This window comes from Bombina bombina, chromosome 4 (genome assembly GCF_027579735.1).
Source record: "Bombina bombina isolate aBomBom1 chromosome 4, aBomBom1.pri, whole genome shotgun sequence".
Lineage (NCBI taxonomy): Eukaryota > Metazoa > Chordata > Amphibia > Anura > Bombinatoridae > Bombina > Bombina bombina.
In genome coordinates this window covers 997,543,392-997,567,055 of record NC_069502.1, presented here as the reverse complement: position 1 = coordinate 997,567,055, position 23,664 = coordinate 997,543,392, and the positions used below count along the sequence as shown (strand labels likewise).

The window sequence follows — 23,664 nt, the reverse complement described above, 5'->3', positions numbered from 1 at the left end:
GTGATCACTCTGGGGTGAGAACAGAGTGCGCTGATAATCTTAGGGCCATGTCAGATACTGCGTCACAACTTGCAGAACATGAGGACGGAGAGCTTCATTCTGCGGCTGACGGTTCTGATCCAAACAGATTGGATTCAGATATTTCAAATTTTAAATTTAAGCTGGAAAACCTCCGTGTTTTACTAGGGGAGGTGTTAGCGGCCCTGAATGATTGTAACACAGTTGCAATACCTGAGAAAATGTGTAGGTTGGATAAATATTTTGCTGTACCAACAAGTACTGACGTTTTTCCTATACCTAAAAGACTAACTGAAATTATTACTAAGGAGTGGGATAGACCCGGTGTGCCGTTCTCACCCCCTCCAATATTTAGAAAGATGTTTCCAATAGACACCACCACACGGGATTTATGGCAAACGGTCCCTAAGGTGGAGGGAGCAGTTTCTACTTTAGCTAAACGTACCACTATCCCGGTAGAGGATAGCTGTGCCTTTTCAGATCCAATGGATAAAAAATTAGAGGGTTACCTTAAGAAAATGTTTGTTCAACAAGGTTTTATATTGCAACCCCTTGCATGCATTGCGCCGATCACGGCTGCAGCGACATTCTGGATTGAGTCTCTAGAAGAGAACCTTGGTTCAGCTACGCTGGACGACATTTCAGACAGGCTTAGAGTACTTAAGCTATCTAATTCATTCATTTCGGAAGCCGTAGTACATTTAATTAAACTTACGGCTAAGAATTCCGGATTCGCCATTCAAGCGCGCAGAGCACTGTGGCTAAAATCCTGGTCAGCTGTCCAAATTACTTAATATACCTTTCAAGGGACAGACCTTATTTGGGCCTGGTTTGAAAGAAATTATCGCTGACATTACAGGAGGTAAGGGCCACGCCCTACCTCAAGACAAAGCCAAACCTAAGGCTAGACAGTCTAATTTTCGTTCCTTTCGGAATTTCAAAGCAGGAGCAGCATCAACTTCCACTACTCCAAAACAAGAAGGATCTGGTGCTCGCTACAGACAAGGCTGGAGACCTAACCAGTCCTGGAACAAGGGCAAGCAGGCCAGGAAGCCTGCAGCTGCCACTAAAACAGCATGAATTGAGGGCCCCCGATCCGGGATCGGATCTAGTGGGGGGCAGACTTTCTCTCTTCGCCCAGGCTTGGGCAAGAGATGTCCAGGATCCCTGGGCGCTAGAGATAATATCTCAGGGATACCTTCTGGACTTCAAACTCTCTCCTCCAAGAGAGAGATTTCATCTGTCAAGGTTGTCGACAAACCAAACAAAGAAAGAAGCGTTTCTACGCTGCATACAAGAACTATTGTTAATGGGAGTAATCCATCCAGTTCCACGGTCGGAACAGGGACAAGGGTTTTACTCAAATCTGTTTGTGGTTCCCAAAAAAGAGGGAACTTTCAGACCAATCCTGGATTTAAAGATCCTAAACAAATTCCTAAGAGTCCCATCATTCAAAATGGAGACTATCCGGACAATTTTACCCATGATCCAAGAAGGTCAGTACATGACCACAGTGGACCTAAAGGACGCTTATCTTCACATACCGATTCACAAAGATCATTACCGGTATCTAAGATTTGCCTTTCTAGACAGGCATTACCAGTTTGTAGCTCTTCCATTCGGATTGGCTACAGCTCCAAGAATCTTCACAAAGGTTCTAGGTGCTCTTCTGGCGGTACTAAGACCGCTGGGAATTTCGGTAGCTCCTTACCTAGACGACATTCTGATACAAGCTTCAAGCTTTCAAACTGCCAAGTCTCATACAGAGTTAGTACTGGCATTTCTAAGGTCACATGGATGGAAGGTGAACGAAAAGAAAAGTTCACTCGTTCCACTCACAAGAGTTCCCTTCCTGGGGACTCTTATAGATTCTGTAGAAATGAAGATTTACCTGACAGAGGACAGGTTAACAAGACTTCAAAGTGCTTGCCGCACCCTTCATTCCATTCAACACCCATCGGTGGCTCAATGCATGGAGGTAATCGGCTTAATGGTAGCAGCAATGGACATAGTGCCATTTGCTCGCTTACACCTCAGACCACTGCAATTGTGCATGCTAAGTCAGTGGAATGGGGATTACTCAGACTTGTCCCCTTCTCTGAATCTGGATCAAGAGACCAGAAATTCTCTTCTATGGTGGCTTTCTCGGCCACATCTGTCCAGGGGGATGCCATTCAGCAGACCAGACTGGACAATTGTAACAACAGACGCCAGCCTTCTAGGTTGGGGTGCCGTCTGGAATTCTCTGAAGGCTCAGGGACAATGGAGTCAGGAGGAGAGTCTCCTGCCAATAAACATTCTGGAATTGAGAGCAGTTCTCAACGCCCTCCTGGCTTGGCCCCAGTTGACAACTCGGGGTTTCATCAGGTTTCAGTCGGACAACATCACGACTGTAGCTTACATCAACCATCAGGGAGGGACAAGGAGCTCCCTAGCAATGATGGAAGTATCAAAGATTATTCGCTGGGCAGAGTCTCACTCTTGCCACCTGTCAGCAATCCACATCCCGGGAGTGGAGAACTGGGAGGCGGATTTCTTAAGTCGTCAGACTTTTCATCCGGGGGAATGGGAACTTCATCCGGAGGTCTTTGCCCAAATACTTCGACGTTGGGGCAAACCAGAGATAGATCTCATGGCGTCTCGACAGAACGCCAAGCTTCCTCGGTACGGGTCCAGATCCAGGGATCCAGGAGCAGTCCTAATAGATGCCCTGACGGCACCTTGGAACTTCAGGATGGCTTATGTGTTTCCACCCTTCCCGATGCTTCCTCGATTGATTGCCAGAATCAAACAGGAGAGAGCATCAGTGATTCTGATAGCACCTGCATGGCCACGCAGGACTTGGTATGCAGACCTGGTGGACATGTCATCCTGTCCACCTTGGTCTCTACCTCTGAAACAGGACCTCCTGATACAGGGTCCTTTCAAACATCAAAATCTAACTTCTCTGAAGCTGACTGCTTGGAAATTGAACGTTTGATTTTATCAAGACGTGGGTTTTCTGAGTCAGTTATTGACACCTTAATACAGGCTAGGAAGCCTGTTACCAGAAAGATTTACCATAAAATATGGCGTAAATACCTATATTGGTGTGAATCCAAGGGTTACTCTTGGAGTAAGGTTAGGATTCCTAGGATATTGTCTTTTCTACAAGAAGGTTTAGAAAAGGGTTTATCTGCTAGTTCATTAAAGGGACAGATCTCAGCTCTGTCTATTCTGTTACACAAACGTCTATCAGAAGTGCCAGACGTTCAGGCTTTCTGTCAGGCTTTAGCGAGGATTAAGCCTGTGTTTAAGACTGTTGCTCCACCATGGAGTTTAAATCTTGTTCTTAACGTTTTACAGGGCGTTCCGTTTGAACCCCTCCATTCCATTGATATAAAGTTGTTATCTTGGAAAGTTCTATTTTTAATGGCTATTTCATCGGCTCGAAGAGTCTCTGAGTTATCAGCCTTACATTGTGATTCTCCTTATTTGATTTTTCATTCGGATAAGGTAGTTCTGCGTACTAAACCTGGGTTCTTACCCAAGGTAGTCACTAACAGGAATATCAATCAAGAGATTGTTGTTCCATCCTTGTGTCCAAATCCTTCTTCAAAGAAGGAACGTCTTCTGCACAATCTGGATGTAGTTCGTGCCCTAAAATTTTACTTACAGGCAACTAAAGAATTTCGACAGACGTCTTCCCTGTTTGTCGTTTACTCTGGTCAGAGGAGAGGTCAAAAAGCTTCTGCTACCTCTCTCTCTTTTTGGCTTTGTAGCATAATACGTTTAGCCTATGAGACTGCTGGACAGCAGCCTCCTGAAAGAATTACAGCTCATTCCACTAGAGCTGTGGCTTCCACTTGGGCCTTTAAGAATGAGGCCTCTGTTGAACAGATTTGCAAGGCTGCAACTTGGTCTTCGCTTCATACTTTTTCCAAATTTTACAAATTTGACACATTTGCTTCCTCGGAGGCTATTTTTGGGAGAAAGGTTCTTCAGGCAGTGGTTCCTTCTGTTTAAAAGAGCCTGCCTATCCCTCCCGTCATCCGTGTACTTTTGCTTTGGTATTGGTATCCCAGAAGTAATGATGACCCGTGGACTGATCACACTTAACAGAAGAAAACATAATTTATGCTTACCTGATAAATTCCTTTCTTCTGTAGTGTGATCAGTCCACGGCCCGCCCTGTTTTTTAAGGCAGGTAATTATTTTTAAATTATACTCCAGTCACCACTACACCCTTGGTTCCTCCTTTCTCGTTGGTCCTTGGTCGAATGACTGGGGGTGACGTAGAGGGGAGGGGCTATATGCAACTCTGCTGGGTGAATCCTCTTGCACTTCCTGTTGGGGAGGAGTAATATCCCAGAAGTAATGATGACCCGTGGACTGATCACACTACAGAAGAAAGGAATTTATCAGGTAAGCATAAATTATGTTTTTTTGGACCATTCACCATCTTCTATTAAAATATGTAGAGAATGTGCAGATATTACCAGGCTGCTTAGGGTGCATGAAGTTAAAGTATTTTGCACATCACAATAGTGCACAGCACGCTATCATAGACCCCGTGTGCAAGGACCTACCTGACTAGCTGGAGAACGTTTAATGAAGAATATGGCTCAGAAGAATCTGTCACCTTTAATTACATTTGTCAGCAAAAGAATGGTAACCCACTGCAAGAAATGGTCTATAGGCATGAAGTGCTCTTTGTATCTCTGGGATTTGTAGGCCTCTCTCCTAATGTGTTATTTTGTTTAATATCATAAGCTTAAAGCTTATACAGCTTTTTTTTTTTTTAATATGTTTCAGAGAGAAAAAAAAAAAGGACCAGATAATACTCACTCACTTGTTCTAAATCTACAGCAAGAAAAGTAATAGAATAACTATCAATAATGAGATGGTTCAGCTTAAGTTTATCTTTCATTAATACATTCAAATAAACATAAAATATGTGGATCAAATCACTGCTCATACATACACCCAAGTACCAGCATATGTTAAAGGGATACTGATCCTGAATTTTTTCTTTCATGATTCAGATAGAGCATGCAATTTTAAGCAAGTTTCTAATTTACTTCTATTATCAATAATAAGCTCCCAGTTTAGCTCTATTGATGAGGTTGACTGGGACAGCCACTGTAATGGGCTGTATGCAAAAAGAGCAGACCCCCCCCCCTCCCCTGCATGTGAAAAGACAGATATACTGGAGCCAGCGGTAGTCTGTAAACGAGCTTATACATCTGGCACTGCGTGTCTTGTTTAGGAGTCTGAAAATCAGCACAATGTTATTAAATAAAATATTAAGCAAAACTATACATTTGTACAAAAACACACGCAGATGGGCTATATAAATGGATCATCGCATAGGGATCTTTTTACTTCAGTAGCAGTACAACACTTAGACAACTGATGCTTGACAATTTACAGATATAGTTGAATATGAAGGAGAGTTTAAATACAGAGGAGTATGGAGAACATGGATTGACTGAGCTTGGTTTAACATATGGTTAGACCCTGGGTGTATGTTTGAGCAGTGATTTTAAATCGACAGTTTTAGCTGAGCCTTGTTATTATGGATAGTTCTATTCAATTTTGTCTTTATATTTGGAATAAATTAGTGCATTATCTGATGCTTGTTTTTTCTCTTTGTCATTTACCTGTATATCATGAGATAATGTCTTTTGCACCTGCACCAAAAGACTGTGCCCACTGAAACAATATGATGTTTTACAGCTGCCTGAGCAGCCAGTCTCAAGATATGAATGCATCTCAAGCACAATAAAAGTTTTCACTAAAACAGCAAAGCTTTTACTAGAAGCATTTGCAATGTGTGTAATGCTTCTAATTGAGTCAATTTTAACTATAGTGTCTCTTAATGCTGATGTTTTATATTAGGTACCATTAGATTGCATAAAGCAATACTCATTTACTTCCATTAACAGAATGTGCACAGTCTTTTTATAGTTACACTTTTTGAGTCACCAGCTCTTACTGTAGCAAGCGCTACCCAGGTGCTGAACCAAAAATGGGCCGGCTCCTAACCTTACAGTTATGCTTTTTCAAATAAAGATAGCAAGAGAACAAAGAAAAATGATATTAAGAGTAAATTAGAATGTTGCTTAAAATTGCATGCTCTATCTAAATTATGAAAGAAAAAATTGGGTTTAGTATCCATTTAATTTATTAACTAAAAATGTTTTTTTTGTTTTAAGAAGGTTTTAATTTTAATATTGATTGCATATGTATGTGTTGACTTTAAATTAGATTATCTTTTATTTCTATTTTTGGTTTAAGTTCTTTCTTATACATCACTATCTTGCAATACTGTCCCCTGCACAGCTATCAATAAATAGCATTTGAAGGTCAAGTATATTATACCTTTTCATTCTATGCATGAAACATGACTAAAAATTGTTTATTTTCATAGAAAAACTAATTATTCTGTGTTTTTCATTGTTTTAGAAAGGTTACCTAATGCAATTATAGGTTCACAAAGAATTTGACTTTAAAGATTTGCTAAAATCTTTAATTAAAAAAAAAGGAATTTTTTTTTATCTTTTTTGGATACAGGCTAAGAAATATAAATATAATAAATGTCAGCGCTCAAAAATTTCCACTCGCCCATGAGGAGTAGAAATTGAACTGAAGCTAGCAGTGAAAGATAGTGAGTGACTGTTCCTTTAAAGACACGCAAGGCCTGAGGCCTAACCTGATAACCGTCAGAAAACTATTCCCTCAGGTCTTGTTTCTACTATCACTACAGATAGACTGTAAGTCCCTATTGTAGCATAGCCCTTTACTGAGAATATTCGTTTGATTATGTATTTATTGTATTCTTCTATCTGAATGTGAGTATATTTATACCTTATAAAAAGTGTATTGATAACAATTATAAAATACCCATTTTAGTTTAGTTTCTGCCCAGTCTTCATCATAGGAAAGAAAAGTAATTAAACAACAACAAATAGTGCGAGTGTACACTCACATTAACATTAGGGGGCATACATAAAGATAATAAAATAGATGTCAAGTCCAATGACAAGGAATATAAAAAAAATCCTATTAGGACCCTCCAGTATACAATAGTTGCAAGATAGTCCAAATGGGAGGGCTCTCACCAATCGTCTTCCAAAAGGTTGTTATCGCAATACTTCCAACTTGTACAGACTGCACTATTCTCTCTCACTGGCGACGTGGGATTTCTACAAAACATATGCAACAGAAGAGGCGCCTCTTCTGTTGCTTTTATGTAAAGTAATCAACTAACAGCTGATACTTGTTAGTTTCAACAGTTATAATTGCCTAAGTGGATGTATCTAAATATAAATTTACCTGCTACACAGCACTCAGATTCCAACTTAAAAATACTGATGTAAAGAGAAAAGTATGAAAGTAAATTCTAAAATGAACCGGAGAACTTCCTCAATTTAAGTTATACACACACACACACACCCCCGGCATAGTCATATATGTTCGGGCTAAGTATTTCCACTTATTGCTAAAGTTGACAGAATGTTATACAAAAATGTATTAGAAATGTATTTTACTAGTAAAGATATGGATGCATGAAGAGGGGTATAACCGTATATGTACAACATGCCTTTAAGGGTTAACCCATTATGTTCTACCTAAGCCAGTTTTTGTCTTCCAGTCTTCAAATAATCTTAAGGATATACCGGATTGGAGTGTCCAGCAGTTTGTTCCCTGTAATTGTCTCATCTATGCACAGCAAGAGAAGTCCTTTAGTTGATCTTACACTGGGCATAAATTGTGATCTACTTGGTCCCTCATAAGACACCCAGGCCCTTTAAATTAAATGTAAGTGGTAGCATAGCACTGTGTGAACTGGTACTGAATAACTTGCATTGTCTACTTAGCCATGATTTGGAGTTTACCATAAAACATCACTATAAGTTTCTCAAGCATTAGTATGCAACAATTAAAGGGATAGGAAACCAACATTTTCATTCACGATGTAGATAGAACATATAGTTTTAAAAACTGTCATGTCCTATGACTCAGGGTTTAATTTAGTATTTTTCTGTTGCTGCTTGCACCTATTATTTCGTAGTTATTTTGTCCCTTCTGGGCTTCCTTACTCTGGCTGTATTCAGTTAGCTCCTCCCATCCTGTTCAAACAAGTACTGTTAATTTTACTGGTCATGTAACAGCCACTTTATGTATCATGCTAGCAAGAACTACTGTCTTTTCACCTGCATTTCTGTACATAGGATTGTCAGCCTGGAGAATAAAAATTCAACTGAGATACCCTTGTGTCAGTTTTGCAGAGTTGACGCTGTCTGCTAAACCTTCATTGTGGGAGTACTGGATAATACAGACATAGCAGATAGTCTCAGGAACCCACATCTCACAGCCTTGTTAAGGATGCAGAATAAAACAACTTTCCAATTTACTTTGATTATCAAATTTGCTTCATTCTCCTGTTGTCTTTCAGCTGCCTGTAGTGCAATGCTGTTTTTTCAGCAGATGAACACATCTAGTTACTAGCCAGTCACAAGAGACAAATGTGTTCAAGCACCAATAACCTGCTAGCTCCCACTAGTGTAGGATTCTTTTTTAATAAGGGATACCAAAGGAACAAAGCACATTTGAAAATAGAAGTGAATTTAATAGTCTTAAAATTACATGCAAGTTTAATTTTGACTTTCCTATCCCTTTAAGTAATAAACTGAATTAAGTTAAAAGAATGTAGTGCGAGATTAATTTTCAATATAATTTTCAAGCTTTACAACTCTGGAATACTTGTCCAAAATTCTCCTATTTGCAAAAGTATTACTCAAGGTCAAACTGACCTGATAAAAGGCAAGATAACCGAACATCTGGAGAAACCGTTTAAACTAAAGGACAAGTAATGTATTGCACTTAAAGGGTCAGTAAACCTTAAAAATAATGTTATATAATTCTGCACATAATGCAGAATTATATAACATTATATTAGCCAAACTTTGTAAATCATATTCCCTTTTTATTTTGTAAAAATACCGCTGTTTTACAGACCCGCTCTCTGTACTCTGCTGAGCGGGTCTGTTGTTTTTAAGGAGCGCATCGGGCCAGCTGTATAGTCACAGCCCGGCCCGACCACGCCATTAGACACAGTGCAGCTCGCTCCTGCTGTCAGACAGAGCGGGAGCGAGCTGCACTGTGTCTAATACGCGGTCGGGCCGGGCTGTGACTATACAGCTGGCCCGATGCGCTCCGTAAAAACAACAGACCCGCTCAGCAGAGTACAGAGAGCGGGTCTGTAAAACAGCGGTATTTTTACAAAATAAAAAGGGAATATTATGATTTACAAAGTTTGGCTAATATAATGTTATATAATTCTGCACTATGTGCAGAATTATATAACATTATTTTTAAGGTTTACTGTCCCTTTAAAGGACCAGTAAACACAGTAGATTTGCATAATCAACAAATGCAAGATAACAAGACAGTACAATAGCATTTACTCTGAATTTCAAATAAGTAGTAGATTTTTTTCTAACAAATTTCAAAAGTTATGTATATTTCCACTCCCCCTGTACCATGTGATAGCAATCAGCCAATCACAAACGCATATACGTATAGTCTGTGAATTCTTGCACATGCTCAGTAGGAGCTGGTGACTCAAAAAGTGTAAATATAAAAAGACTGTGCACATTTTTTTAATGGAAATTGGAAATTTGTTTAAAATTACATTCTGTATCTGAATCATGAAAATTTAATTTGACCTGAGTGTCCCTTTAATACTGTATTGTATGCTCTTTGCATTGAGCTCACAAGAGCAGACGACCAATGTAGAAAAACAAATGCACAACTAGTCTTTTGGGAAAATAACAATTGTTTAAAAATAAGCTTATGACTGTAGTTAGCCCAGACAATAGTAATTACCATTAATATAAATTAGCCAGAAAGGATAGAAACTTGACAAAAACACATTGTGTTGCTAAAGCCTATCTGAATAAATAAAAAAATATAACAAAGCAGATTACAAAACAAGATAAGGCTGCTCCATAATTTACAGTATTCTCTCTCTGAATTATTTGCTAAACTAGTCTGCACATTGGCAGCTTACACAGTAGCTTGATGGGGTATGCAAAGCATGAAAATGAATTGCATTTTATTTAAAAAAAAAATTGTGGGCTTGGCTCATATACAGTAAACACATAAGGTAGGCAATTGCAATAAAACTGAGAGCACAAGTCACCTAAGATTATAAAATCTCCCCTCTTTCTAAAGCTGGACTTGTTGGTCCCCTTCCCCATACTGTGAATCCCTTTATGTAAGGTGATGGTCTTGTTTATGGCTAAGGACATTACAAACATAGATCCCACTGGCTTTTAAACAATTTGTATTCTGGGACTGGTCATACGCAAGGAACGACACATACCTAGGTGGCACTAACAGCACTTTAAAGTTCATTTGTGGAAATAAAATATCTTTCTTATGCAATAAGTGCCGCTTTAAAGGGCATTGCAGACAGTATTTTATGCAACAGAACAGTTTAAAGGCACACAGCTGAGGATTTTCTTTTATACACATGTGCCGCTAATGACTCGATCCCCAGCTGCTCTAGAGAGTGCTTTAAATGCACGTTTAACCCCTTTGCGGAGGTAGTAAATACACAAAGAAACAGCGACCAGCAACAGTAAAATACTAAAGAATTCATTCAGCAATTTTTCAGGCCTACATTGACAAAGGCTAAGGAATGCTTATCCTTAGGGTGATCTAGAGAAAACACTTGAAATCGCGTGCCATACTAATAGAGTGACTTGACAGCTCTGGTTTAGAAACCTACAATTCAAAAAAGCTACATGCTGAATGCAATACGATTATTAACTTTATTAAGGAAATAACTTCATTAGATACATATTAGCAGCATTAGTTGGTATTTAGTCAGTTTAGTAAGAAAACTGCTTCTCATTTTTTATTTGTATTTTGTAAAACAGGGGCATCTGAACTGTTTTGTATAGGTTGCTAAATGGTGGGACTGGCCAAGAGCCACATTACTTAATATTAAAAACGTATGCATCAGATAATGAATTAAAATAAAAATTACATTATAATTATTTTTTTTAAATTAAAAAGAAAATGAGTTACCATTAATTCATTTAATTGCATGTACTACTCAAATTGACAATTTCACATACCAAATCACCTAATGTGAACTGTGGAACTGAGTTTTTTTACTTTTGAAGTCCTGAGATGCAAATAAGTGTGTGTGTGGGATGGATGGATGCACAAACATTATATACACACACACACACACACACACACAGGGCTAGATTTATCAACGCTGAGGCGTACAGGGGCGCATATACACGCCCCTGTACACCTCAGCTCGCCTGTTGCGGGGCGAAATCACCCGCAGGTAATTAACATTGCACACAAGCGCAATTTTGTGCTCGCATGCAATCCCGCCCACAGCCAATCACGCGCGGGCAGGAGCTGTCAATCTCCTCGGTCGGACTCGACCGAGGAGATTGAATTTCCCCACAATAGAGGTGGCGTAGATGTTAGGGAAGCAGCGGTTGAGAGAACTTGCTGCCGTAGGGGCTTAATAAATCTAGCCCATAGTTGTTGCACAGCTGCGTCATGCTTCAGTTCTCTGCGGGTCCTGAGTGATGCTTCTACTAGGTGTTTAACCCATTTGAAGGGGTTAAAGATAAAGATGCAGGGTTGCTAATCTTAAAATTACATGCACTAACAAATGAATGTACATTTTTGATTATAACCTTTAAAGTTACATTTTCTTTTATACTTGCAAAGATTTGTCCCTGTTTATCAATGAACGTTATCAGACACTGGGCACAATAAGCAGTTCTACAGTAGTATGGGTTTTGTATATGGGCTAAGTCATTTCACACCCCTGTGCTCCTTGCAGATTCAAAAAAAAAAAAAAAAAAAAAAATTATATATATAATAACCATAATAAAGATTTAAAGGTTTCTTAAACCAAATCCAGCGAGTTTTGGTTTAAGAATTACGAAAGGGGACAGCACTCTCAGGTCGGACCGGGTAAACATCCCATGACCCTGCAACATGCACAGCCCTGGGTGCAAAAAAGGCACTCTCAGGAAGCTGCACCGTCCACAGAGCCACAGGCAGTCAACCCCAGACAGGTCTGGGTGCACGTCCCAAATGGGTAAATTACAAAATATATATATACGATAATATAGCACACACAAAAAGTCCAGTTTTCACTTACAAACTCACAACTAAGATAAAAAGTAACAATGAAAGAGTTAGTTACCGCATCTGGCCAAATGGGACAAGCCCAGGTACCATGTCAAGGTCTTTTCCAAAACCTGGGTCCCTAAACAGCCACACAATGCAGGCTCACAGTCAAACAAACTGGGAAAAAATGAAGGGTGCGCAGGCTTATGTAATCTCCCCAGAGATATAGATATAGATGGATGTGATAATTATACAACAAAAATTTTATAAAATGCATATTTATATTAAAAAAATTTATAGACAAGGATGTAAAAAAAAAAAAAAAAAAAAAGTGTGTCATTTTCGAAATCCTATAGTCAAGATGAGGGGTCTATCCCCATATTAATAAGGGCCTTTGGGTACAACTTTGAATTACATATAAGGGCTCCCCCATCAGCCTCTACTTAAAGGGACAGTCTATGCCAAAATAAACTTTCATGATTCTGATAGGGCATGCAATTTTAAACAAGTTTCCAATTTACTTTTATCACTAATTTTGCTTTGTTCTCTTGGTATTCTTAGTTGAAAGCTTAACCTAGGAGGTTCATATGCTAATTTCCTTGAAGGCCACCTCTTTTCAGAATGCATTTTAACAGTTTTTCACCACTAGAGGGTGTTAGTTCACGTATTTCATATAGATAACACTGTGCTCGTGCACGTGAAGTTATCTGGGAGCAGGCACTGATTGGCTAAACTGCAAGTCTGTCAAAAGAACTGAAATAAAGGGGCAGTCTGCAGAGGCTTAGATACAAGGTAATTACAGAGGTAGACAATATATTAATATAACTACGTTAGTTATGCAAAACTGGGAATGGGTAATAAAGGGATTATCTATCTTTTAAAACAATAAAAATTCTGGTGTAGACTGTTTATTCACGCCAGGTGATCATTATTACCACAGTAATCACCTGGCTATTAAAACAAATATAGCGGCTTTATTTTAGAGAGGGGCTTCTGGGCTTTTAATCAGTGGATCTTGGGGATGTCTAGGCTCCCTTCTTCTGCCTCTATTTCAGGGCTTCCAGTAGTGGCTACTGAACACGTGTAGTGATATCACGGGCATCTCCAGATTCTCCCAGAAACCTTGCTACTGGGCTTAAAGGGATATGAAACCCATTTTTTTTTTCTTTCATGATTTAGAAAGAGCATGCAAATTTTAACAACTTTCTTATTTACTCCGATTATCAATGCTTCTTCATTCTCTTGGTATCTTTATTTGAAAAGCAGGAATGTAAGGTAAGGAGCTGGCTTATTTTTGGTTCAGCACCTGGGTAGCACTTGCCGATTGAAAAGTAGGAATGAAAAATACATTTAGCCACCAAATAAAGATACCAAGAGAACGAAGAAAAATGAATAGGAGTAAATTAGAAAGTTGCTTAAAATTGCCTGCTCTATCTGAATCATGAAAAAAAAAATGGAGTTTCATATCCCTTTAAGTGGTTGTCAACTGCACTTACAGCATTAAAGAAAAACTCAAAATTGAACATGACGACATTTTAAAACAACTTTCCAATGTACTTCTATTATTACATTTGCTTTATTCTCTTTGTATCCTTTGTTGAAAAGCATACATAGGCAGACTTAGTAGTACCAGTACACTACTGGGAGCTAGCTGCCGATTGGTGACTGCAAATATAGGATTCTTGTTATTGGTTCAGCCAATGAGTTTATCAAGCTCCCTTTCTAATTTATTCGTTATCTTTGTATTTTCATTTGAAAAACAGGAATGTTAGGCTTAAGAGCCGGCCAGCGCTGAACCAAAGATGGGATGGCTCCTAAGCTTACATTCCTATTTTTCAAATAAAAATACTAAAAGAACGAAGAAAAATTGATAATAGGAGTAAATTAGAAAGTTGCTTAAAATTATATGCTATCTGAATCATGAAAGACAAAAATGTGGGTTTCATATCCCTTTAACTCCTTTTGTGTCCTTTTTGAATTGGGACATCCCTTAAAATTTAACCCTGGACCAGTTTTGACATATCAGACACATTGCCAAAAACACAAATAGGTTACAAAAAATGCTTCTGAATGGATTAGTTTTGTACTAGCACTTTTTTTTTTTATTACGGAGGTAAATAAATATGACTTCTAAATCTACTACACATGCCTGTGTTGTCATGTTTAAGTGCGGTGAATAGCCTGTTTCATGCACAGAAAGCAGCTGGAAGCAAAGTTGTCTGTAAGGCAAGCACTGATGTCTGTTAAACTTTAATGTTTATATGAATAAATTAGGGCTGGAAAATTCCACTAGTCTGTAACTGCTAAAAACATCAGTATAGGAGCAGATCTCCAGTCTTTATAGCACATATCAGGCAGCGGCTATTTTACACCAATGATATTTCTCTACTGCCAAGCACAGATTTGTGTGTTAAGTTTTAAATGAAGTACTGAAAATGTACTTGTTCTCCTGCTACATACGGAACTGTTACTTCCCCATAATACCCACTGAAATGTATCCTTCCTACAGTACCTGTTGTCCTGTTAACTTTACCATAATACCCACTGAAATGTATCCTTCCTACAGTACCTGTTGTCCTGTTACCCATAATACCCACTAAAATGCTTTCTGCCTACAGTACCTGTTGTCCTGTTACCAATAATACCCGCTGAAATGCTTCCTGTCTACAGTACCTGCTGCCCTGTTACTAACTCATAATACCCACTGAAATGCATCCTGCCTACAGTACCTGTTGTCCTGTAACTTCCCCATAATACCCGCTAAAATGCATCCTGCCTACAGTACCTGTTATCATGTTACCCATAATGCCTGCTGAAATGCTTCCCGTCTACGCAGAACCTGCTGCCCTGTTACCTATAATACCCTCTGAAATGCTTCCTGCCTATAGTACCTGTTGTCCTGTTACTAACCCATAATACCCACTGAAATGCTTCCTGTCTACGCAGTACCTGCTGCCCTGTTACCCATAATACCCACTGAAATGCTTCCTGCCTATGCAGTACCTGCTGCCCTGTTACCCATAATACCCACTGAAATGCTTCCTGCCTACGCAGTACCTGCTGCCCTGTTACCCATAATACCCACTGAAATGCTTCCTGCCTATGCAGTACCTGCTGCCCTGTTACCCATAATACCCACTGAAATGCTTCCTGCCTACAGTACCTGCTGCTCTGTTGGCTATAATACCCTCTGAAATGCTTCCTGTCTACAGTATCTGCTGCTCTGTTACCTATAATACCCTCTGAAATGCTTCCTGTCTACAGTACCTGCTGCCCTGTTACCCATAATACCCGCTGAAATGCTTCCTGTCTACAGTACCTGCTGCCCTGTTAACCATAATACCCGCTGAAATGCTTCCTGTCTACAGTATCTGCTGCTCTGTTACCTATAATACCCTCTGAAATGCTTCCTGTCTACAGTACCTGCTGCCCTGTTACCCATAATACCCGCTGAAATGCTTCCTGTCTACAGTACCTGCTGCCCTGTTACCCATAATAGCCACTGAAATGCTTCCTGTCTACAGTACCTGCTGCCCTGTTACCCATAATAGCCACTGAAATGCATCCTGCCTACAGTACCTGTTATGTTACCCATAATACCCACTGAAATGTATCCTGCCTACAGTACCTGTTGTCCTGTTACTAACCCATAATACCCGCGGAAATGCTTCCTGTCTACTGTACCAGCTGCCAAGTTATCGGCCTATTGTATATGCTGCTGGTCTGTTACTTCACTATAGTATGTTGTCCTACCAGCCAATAGTATCTGCTGCCTTGTTATCTGCTTATTGTATATGCTGCTGCACTGTTACTTCTTAATACTACCTGTTATCCTACTACCTGCCTATAGTACCTGCTGCCTTCTGTGCCTTGTTGTTTTTATTATTGCACCAATTCCCAGAATACAGAAATTGAATAAAAAGGTAGAGTATAAAACATTTCTAAGCAGAAAACCACTCAAAAGATTCTGCAGAGCTTTGTCACCAAGAATGCAATGAATCTAATGCAGATCTGGCAGGAAAATAGCCAGATCACTAACTTGAGGGGCTGAGGAGCTTGGTGAACTGTCCCTAAGCACCATCAGTGGCGGTTGGGAAGGCAGCAGTAGTAAAGACACCCTTAGAATTTGTGGGGCCCTGGGCAAGAAAAATGTATGCAGGACTCAACATTCAGTGTTACCTATATAATGAATAACAGCATATGCTATACCTCCTGCTAACAAACACAGGATATACATTGCACCTTCTCATACCCTCACCCCTGAAAGTGTGGGGCCCTTGGTGGGTGCCCCTATCGCCCTGCCCAAAGGGCAGGCCTGAGCAGTAGTTACAGCAAGGTGTGTGCTTTGGATGCCACAATCCTCACCTTTGTCATTTCTACCTGCCTCCCTGTATATGCTGCAGCTGTATACATTGCTATACATAAAAAATATTTTAATTATTGTGAATCTGGTTGTGGTCTATGAGGGAATCCTTTCTCAGGGAAATTATCTTCTGGATTGGGGCACTGTAACATTCACTGATACTGTTCAACAACATTTCAACAAGAGAGAGAAGAAAAATATCACCATGTGACCATCCCACTATAAGAGCTACAGAATGACAGAGTCTAGCTGCTGATATAAACAGAGTGTGGCTGTTTCTGCATTTCTATTCCCAAGTGTTGTCTTCTTTTAACCGGAGTCCCTTTAGGGAGATTATTAAACACTGAGATTGTAATATAAAACTTTCATTATATATACACTAAGACATTATTTTATTATTATTTATTTTGTCCTCTTTTCTTGGAATGTTTACAACTGTGGGCTTTTCAATTTCTGTAAAATAGTAAGTGCAGACTCCAGACTTATCCTTGCTGTGGTCTATGCAGCTGTTGATTTCAAACTCTAGTGATCCTTTTATAACTGCCCCAATCGACCTCAGACAAGAGGGAAACCTAGGTTACAAAATGGCGGCAATGGTTCCAAAGCTGTGAATGTAGCATCATGTGAGCCCCTGCATGCAAATGATATGTTAATAAGTTATCTACAATACCATGACAGCAAGTGAAAACCAGCAATTAGTTCTCATCTCCTGACTACACTGAAAGGACTCTGAAAAGGAATCAATGGCTAATCAAATTTAGGAGTCATTTTAATGAATAAGTAGCCTGAGAATCTTTTCATAATGTGCAGAATAGGCTAGGAAACAATGTAAAACAGCACAGTAGCTCACCACTATTTCGTTACCCAGTGTAATATGGAACTATATTTGTATGAATCTAGGAGGATACTGATTATCAGTTGTGGGGTTATTAAAGCAACGTGCTCTTGTGCAACGGCTGCATTACCATGAACATCTCATGATCTGTTTCGCTTGTTGCATTTTTTACATTTATAAGAATTATTTTGAAATCAGAGTTCCTTTAAAATCATTTAAACCGTTAAGCCATTTGTTAATATTAGCAATTAAAGGGGCGTGAAACACTGAAAAGATTGTAATAGGAAATGTTTATGTGTAGTAAACAAACTTTGCAATATACATTCATTATTTATTTTGTCCCATTTTCTGTAACTTGTGGATTTCTCTGGTTCTGAGTTTACGATGTGCAGGCCTAACACATCTGTCTCTAGTTGTTCTCAGCAGAACTGATAATATAAACTGTAAAACTTGCTAAAAACAAAAAAGTAACATTATTTATCCAGGTCTACTCCAATAACAAATCAGGATTGGCTGCTCAAAATAAGGTAAGTGGTGGGGGAGCTTGGCTATTATAACACTTGCATCAAACACTAATATATATATAAAGTTTTCCTACTTTGAATGTATGTTAAAAGTTTCCAACTCGCTTAATCAGATCTGGAATGAAAACGATATTTTAGATGAACTTTAATTAATTCATTCTAATGAAGATAAGCTATTAACTTTTTAATATAGCAATGAAATTCTAATACCCTGCACTCTGGCCACCCACTTTTTTTTTTGTGAGCCAACGGTTTGAACTATTATACAATTGATGCACTAGCTACCAAACAAAGAAAAAAAATGATTGAGTGCTGTATGGCTAGAGCGCCGATTGGAAAAAAAATTCAAGCACCTCTTAGCAAATAGCCGTGCGGGCCAGCCGGTGCCAAGCCGGACAGCCCGCATAGCTATTGGCTAAGAGGTGGAAAGGTCACCTCTCAGCAAAATAGCGTTCTGCCGTGGGCTGCCTGAGTAGCTCAGTGTGGCAAATGCTTCAAACAAATAAAGGAACTTTCAGCATGAAGTATTTTACACTTCATGACTGAAAGTCCCCTTTATTTGTTCCAATGGTAAATCCTAGCATTTCACAAACGCTTGGATTTACCATACCTTTAAAGTTAATCTAGAATATTGTTTCCAATCCAATCATGATTCATATAGAGCATGCATTTTTAGCAACTTTCTAATTTACTCCTATTATCAATTTGTCTTCATTCTCTTTGTATCTTTATTTAAAAAGGCAAGAATGTAAACTTAGGAGCCAGCCCATTTTTGGTTCAGAACCTGGTTAACCCTTGCTGATTGGTGTATAAATGTAGCCATCAATCAGCAAGCACTACCCAGGTGCTGAACCAAAAATGGTCCGTCTCCTAAGCTTAGATTCTTGCTTTTTCAAATAAAGATACCAAGAGAACAAAGAAAAAAATGATAATAGGAGTAAATTAGAAAGTTTCTTAAAATTGCATCCTCTATCTGAAGCATGAAAGTTTAATTTTGACTAGACTATCCCTTTAAGCATACAAAACAAGTGACACCACCGGGCTACTTTGCACATGAACCAACGTTCTCAGGCTTGTATTCAGAGATGCACATGTGGGGAAAAGGAACAAGGAAAACAAATATAACACAAATATGAATACAACTTTGCAACGTATTCTCGTTTTTAAAGTCTGGCAAGTCCGGAATCTATGGACGCCTGCCATTTATTAGTTCATATTGGAAACATGTTTTATTGAGTGGTCCGTTAAAATAATTTAAATGTGATTTTGTTACATGATATTGCAGTTCAAAGATACACCCCTTGAAAACCCTATTCAGCATTGTTTATCATCTTTACATTTCTGTGGTAGGTAAAAAAAAAAAAAAAAAAAAAAAAAAAAGGCACATTTTTTCATAAGTTACAGGAGTCAAAATTAAAAACAAAAGCAGAATAATTCTTTTTTCCTACTGTTCACAATTAAAACTTTTACATGGAATAACAATATAACTTGCAAACAAATAGCTATTTTCACCTCAAAACTTTGTATGTTAGGGTACTACACTATGTAGCCTTTTTTGTGTCTTATCTGCTCTATTCAGACTCTAGATGTATTTAATCATTTTTATACAAATATTTACAATAACTATTTTATGTTATTAAACATTTGAGGTTTTAAATATATCTGGTACAATTTAATATACATACGTTTGCATGGAATATTATTGTCTGTAATAGAATAAGAAATACAACAAATATATTTGGCTTCAAGCTGAAGCAGGCTTTAATAAAAACCATGTTGCTACCATGTAGCCATAAAACAGGTTTACAACTTCATGCCAGCAGGAATACTTGGGGACCAAAGACATTTGCTTATAAATAATAAGAATGATCAAGGAATACGAAACAAAAATGTGTGTGTGTGTCCATCCATAACTTGCACCAAACTTATCAAGGGATATCTATTTAGCTATAATTACGCAAAAATGTGACATAAAGAAGCCAGAAATTATAACATATTGACAAAACCACGCATATAATTATTGTGCCTAATGTAATTCATAGACTTTTTACTTAATTTATTCCAATGAGTATCACAAGAATCAGCAAGTGCATTCTAAACCCACAACATTAAGTACCCATACACAATGGCTTAAAGTGGGTGGGGGGAAAATGACAAGTCAGTGTTCCGAAATGCAATAAATGCTTGAAAATAAAGATATTTGCCAGGATGCTGAACTAAAGGGTCAATGTACTAAGCATTTCCTAGTTCAAGGGTGGCAATCCTTGGCATTACAAAAAAATGCAATACAGAATATTCCCTCACTGAAATAAATTCCCTACATAAAAAATATATTAAAATGCAGATATATTAAATTACACAGATACATATTGCAAAACTGACACATTTATATGAAAGCATAGGAAATAATGGCGATCACAGAAGAGATATGGCTCTCAAAAAAAAATTGACATTAAATCTCTAAATATTACATCAAGACACAGCTGACAAACAGGTATGATTAAAAAAACAATATTTTATACAATGAAAAATGCCTCGTTGGAGAACTTGGAAGCTTAAAGGGATAGTTTAACTACCTACACAGTCACACCTATAATGCCTATCTCCTACCCAAGCAAATGACCCCCCCTCCTGCAGAATATCTTATCTTACAAACGTTATGCATCTATCTGCATTGTGTTAGCAGTCCTAAGAGATCAATGTACAGTCTGTAAGGGGAAGGACTGCATGAAAAAGCTTAGCTGTCTGTCCACAATTGAAGTGAAAGGATTTACAGTGTAAATTGTGGTTAATGGATCCAAGCAGCATCCCATTGCCACAAAACGTTTGACAGCTGTCCATTTTCAACCATTGATTACAAGATAAAAGCTTCTCTTTTTCTGTAATAGTATGATATGTTTAGTTTGCTTACTTTAGAATTTGGATCTGAGACAGCAACTTAAAGTTTTCTTACAACAAGAAGTGCAGGCAAATAATTGAAAAAAATAGTGAATCAGCATAATAAACATGTTGTTTGCACATATGCACCTGAAACATCCAGTGTGCATGTATATGTATAATTGTGTGCTTTTTATTTACAATATATATATATATATATATATATATATATATATATATATATATATATATATACATACATACATACATACACACATATACATACACACATACATACATATACACATTGAGAAAGTAAAGTCAAAATTAAACTTTTATGATTCAGATAGAGCATGCAATTTTAAAGGGGCATTGAACACAGATAGTAATACAAAATGATATAAATATGCAATATTCTTTCATTATTTATTTTGTCCCCTTTTTCTGTAATTCCATTCTGAAATTGTGAGCTTTTTCTGTTCCTGTTAGAAATAAGTGCAGAACACTGTTATATGTAACACACTCTAGTGACCTATTTATGACTGTCTCCAATTGGCCACAGCACAGAAGGTAACCTAAGTTACAACATGGCAACTCCCATTATTTTATAAACAGCTAATGAAACTTATACTCTATCTCAGGGGTGTCCAAACTTATCTGAATCACAAAAGAAAAAATGTGGGGTTTCATATTTCTTTCAGAAACTCATAATAAATTTGAATAAAATGACATTATGGATAACAGCTGAAGACTGACTGAAGTAATAAAAAACACATTGTTGCTTATAACACAACTCTTGTTTGGGATGTTACAGGTGTTTATTGCTATATCATTTTCTATAAATGAATAGTTCATCCGTTTTATTCTCAGAGATTTCACTAAAAGAAGATAATACCCAAATGAGCCCACTGACCATTTTTTGGTGCACTCCACCATCAGCTCCTGATATGATGCCACAAACTGGAACTTGGATGCATGTTTGCCCACACGCTGCAACCTCTTCCACACTGAAGCCATAATCCAGGCACAGATCCAAGCAGATTAGGGAGAGACGTCCTGTCAATACAATCCAGTGCCAACAGCCTTACAAACTGTTGATAATCTTTACAGGGAAAGGGTTACTAGACACAGCTTGTCCTTTAGAACGCCACACGTACCCCACTTTACAGGGTAGCAGCCAGCCGGCCTGGGAGCCTCCTGCATGGCTGAGGGAAAGGAAGTCCCCAGTGCATGGAAATGTCAGCCCTCCTCCAAGGCAAAATGACGTGGAATCTGTATTGCTGATCTGGTAGAGAGAAAAGAAGGACCCAGAGAATGAGAACAGTTAATATTGGACATAACGTAGCAATTTAGTTCAGGTTGCATTAATGCCCGGTATATTTATTATGCAGGCTGGCTAGCTGCGCCGCCTGTTGTAAAACAGCCTCTCAATGTAGGAATGAATTACTGCTGGCAAGAAATAGGAAGGCACTGCACATATTTCTGCTACACATGGGAGTATTCTATGTACTCTTGCTGTACACCTTAAACCTCACAGCTCCATACAGAACACATAACGAAAGTAGTGCACCGACTATGCAATTACTGGCTGAGCCCTGCACCGCCAGTATCTGCCCTCACAGCTCATCCCAGCTATAATTACAGATCTGTAGTCAAAACAGAAATTCCCACTAGCTAGCAGGTAAACTTGTGTACTTTCTAATGTCACTGCCCTAGTACGTATACAATATATAGTGCATAAGATGCTGCTGCTTATGCACAAGGTAATACCAGTCTAGATGCCCTGTTCTTTTACCCTATTGTCACTGATGGAATTTGTGAGGCAAATCAGATTATCCAGATGATATTAGTTTTACAACGTTATCTATAAAGTGTTACGGTGTTATATATATACACACTGTACGAAAAATATAAAATACATTTGTGTTCTTGATGGAATGCATAGCATTTGAATACAAGACAGAATAAAGGGAGTGCATTATAGAGGTGAGTTTGATAGTAAAATACATTGCAAAGTACACATTTGAAATGTTTGCAAATACATGCGAAGATTTACACTAAAACAATATTATTTGTATTGCAGTGTGGTAGAGCCGAAGTGCATGCAATGAAGCCCTCTTAGCTTCCGGGAGTGCAGCTTACCTCCTCCTGTCCAAATAGGCATTTAATTCCTGGCAACAGCCCTAAACCCTGAGTGTGGATCATCCATAATAGAACCACTATGCTCAGAATTACAAGAGCTCCATAACCCCAGTGGCAGCCTTGTTCCAGGCCTCAGATCTTTAATGTGGAGGAAAACACTGCAATATCAGCAACAGCAGCAGCTGCCCCCGGCCCTAAACACCAACACAAGCCTTGGTGCAAGCAACCCTCCCTGCTAGCCATAGCCCGCTCCACCAACACCACCTCTGAAGCTTTCTACATTGGGCATTCAGCAGCCTGGATACTCAGTTGTCGTTGGTCAACTCTTCTGTCATTCAAAGACAATTGGTGAGTGGGTGGGGCTACTCTGTACTTTAAATGGCTCTTCTAGCTGAAAGAGGCTGTGAAACAGCGCTTTCTAGCTTCATGAGCGGATTGGTTGGGAAGCGGTAAGGACGAGACGTTGTTTATGGTATAGAAGCTACTGATTGGATGGTTTTCTTGTCACTCACTTAATACTCGGTTATTTACTGTAATCTTTCTTTGAGAGTGTACACAGTAAATATATATACCTGTGTCAGTTTCCCTTAAACGTGTTGTATATTTTATTTATTAATTTTCTATCCTACACAAGCTGAAAACGAATTTAGTGTTGCGATCATTATACATTTACGTTTAGTTACAAGGGTTTAATGTGTATTGCCTAATGCCTATACATTAACAATACTGGTTTCTCCATCACTCCA

General features: G+C 38.6%; 1 protein-coding gene across 5 annotated transcripts in view; it reads right to left on the bottom strand.

The window, feature by feature from the left end:
• EHBP1 (EH domain binding protein 1) overlaps positions 1 to 23,148 on the bottom strand; it is a 1,033,533-nt gene extending 1,010,385 nt beyond the window's left edge. For 3 of the 5 annotated variants that reach the window (XM_053712061.1, XM_053712062.1, XM_053712063.1), the window contains exons 1-2: positions 22,919 to 23,147; positions 21,690 to 22,061 (exon numbers count right to left, since the gene is read on the bottom strand). In XM_053712061.1, coding sequence (XP_053568036.1) covers positions 21,690 to 21,793 — 104 coding nt within the window. In that variant the 5' untranslated portion in view covers positions 21,794 to 22,061; positions 22,919 to 23,147. Of the gene's footprint in view, positions 1 to 21,689; positions 22,062 to 22,918 lie in introns of all 5 variants that reach the window. The other 2 variants (XM_053712059.1, XM_053712060.1) reach the window with 1 other exon arrangement.
• Positions 23,149 to 23,664: the final 516 nt, after the last annotated feature.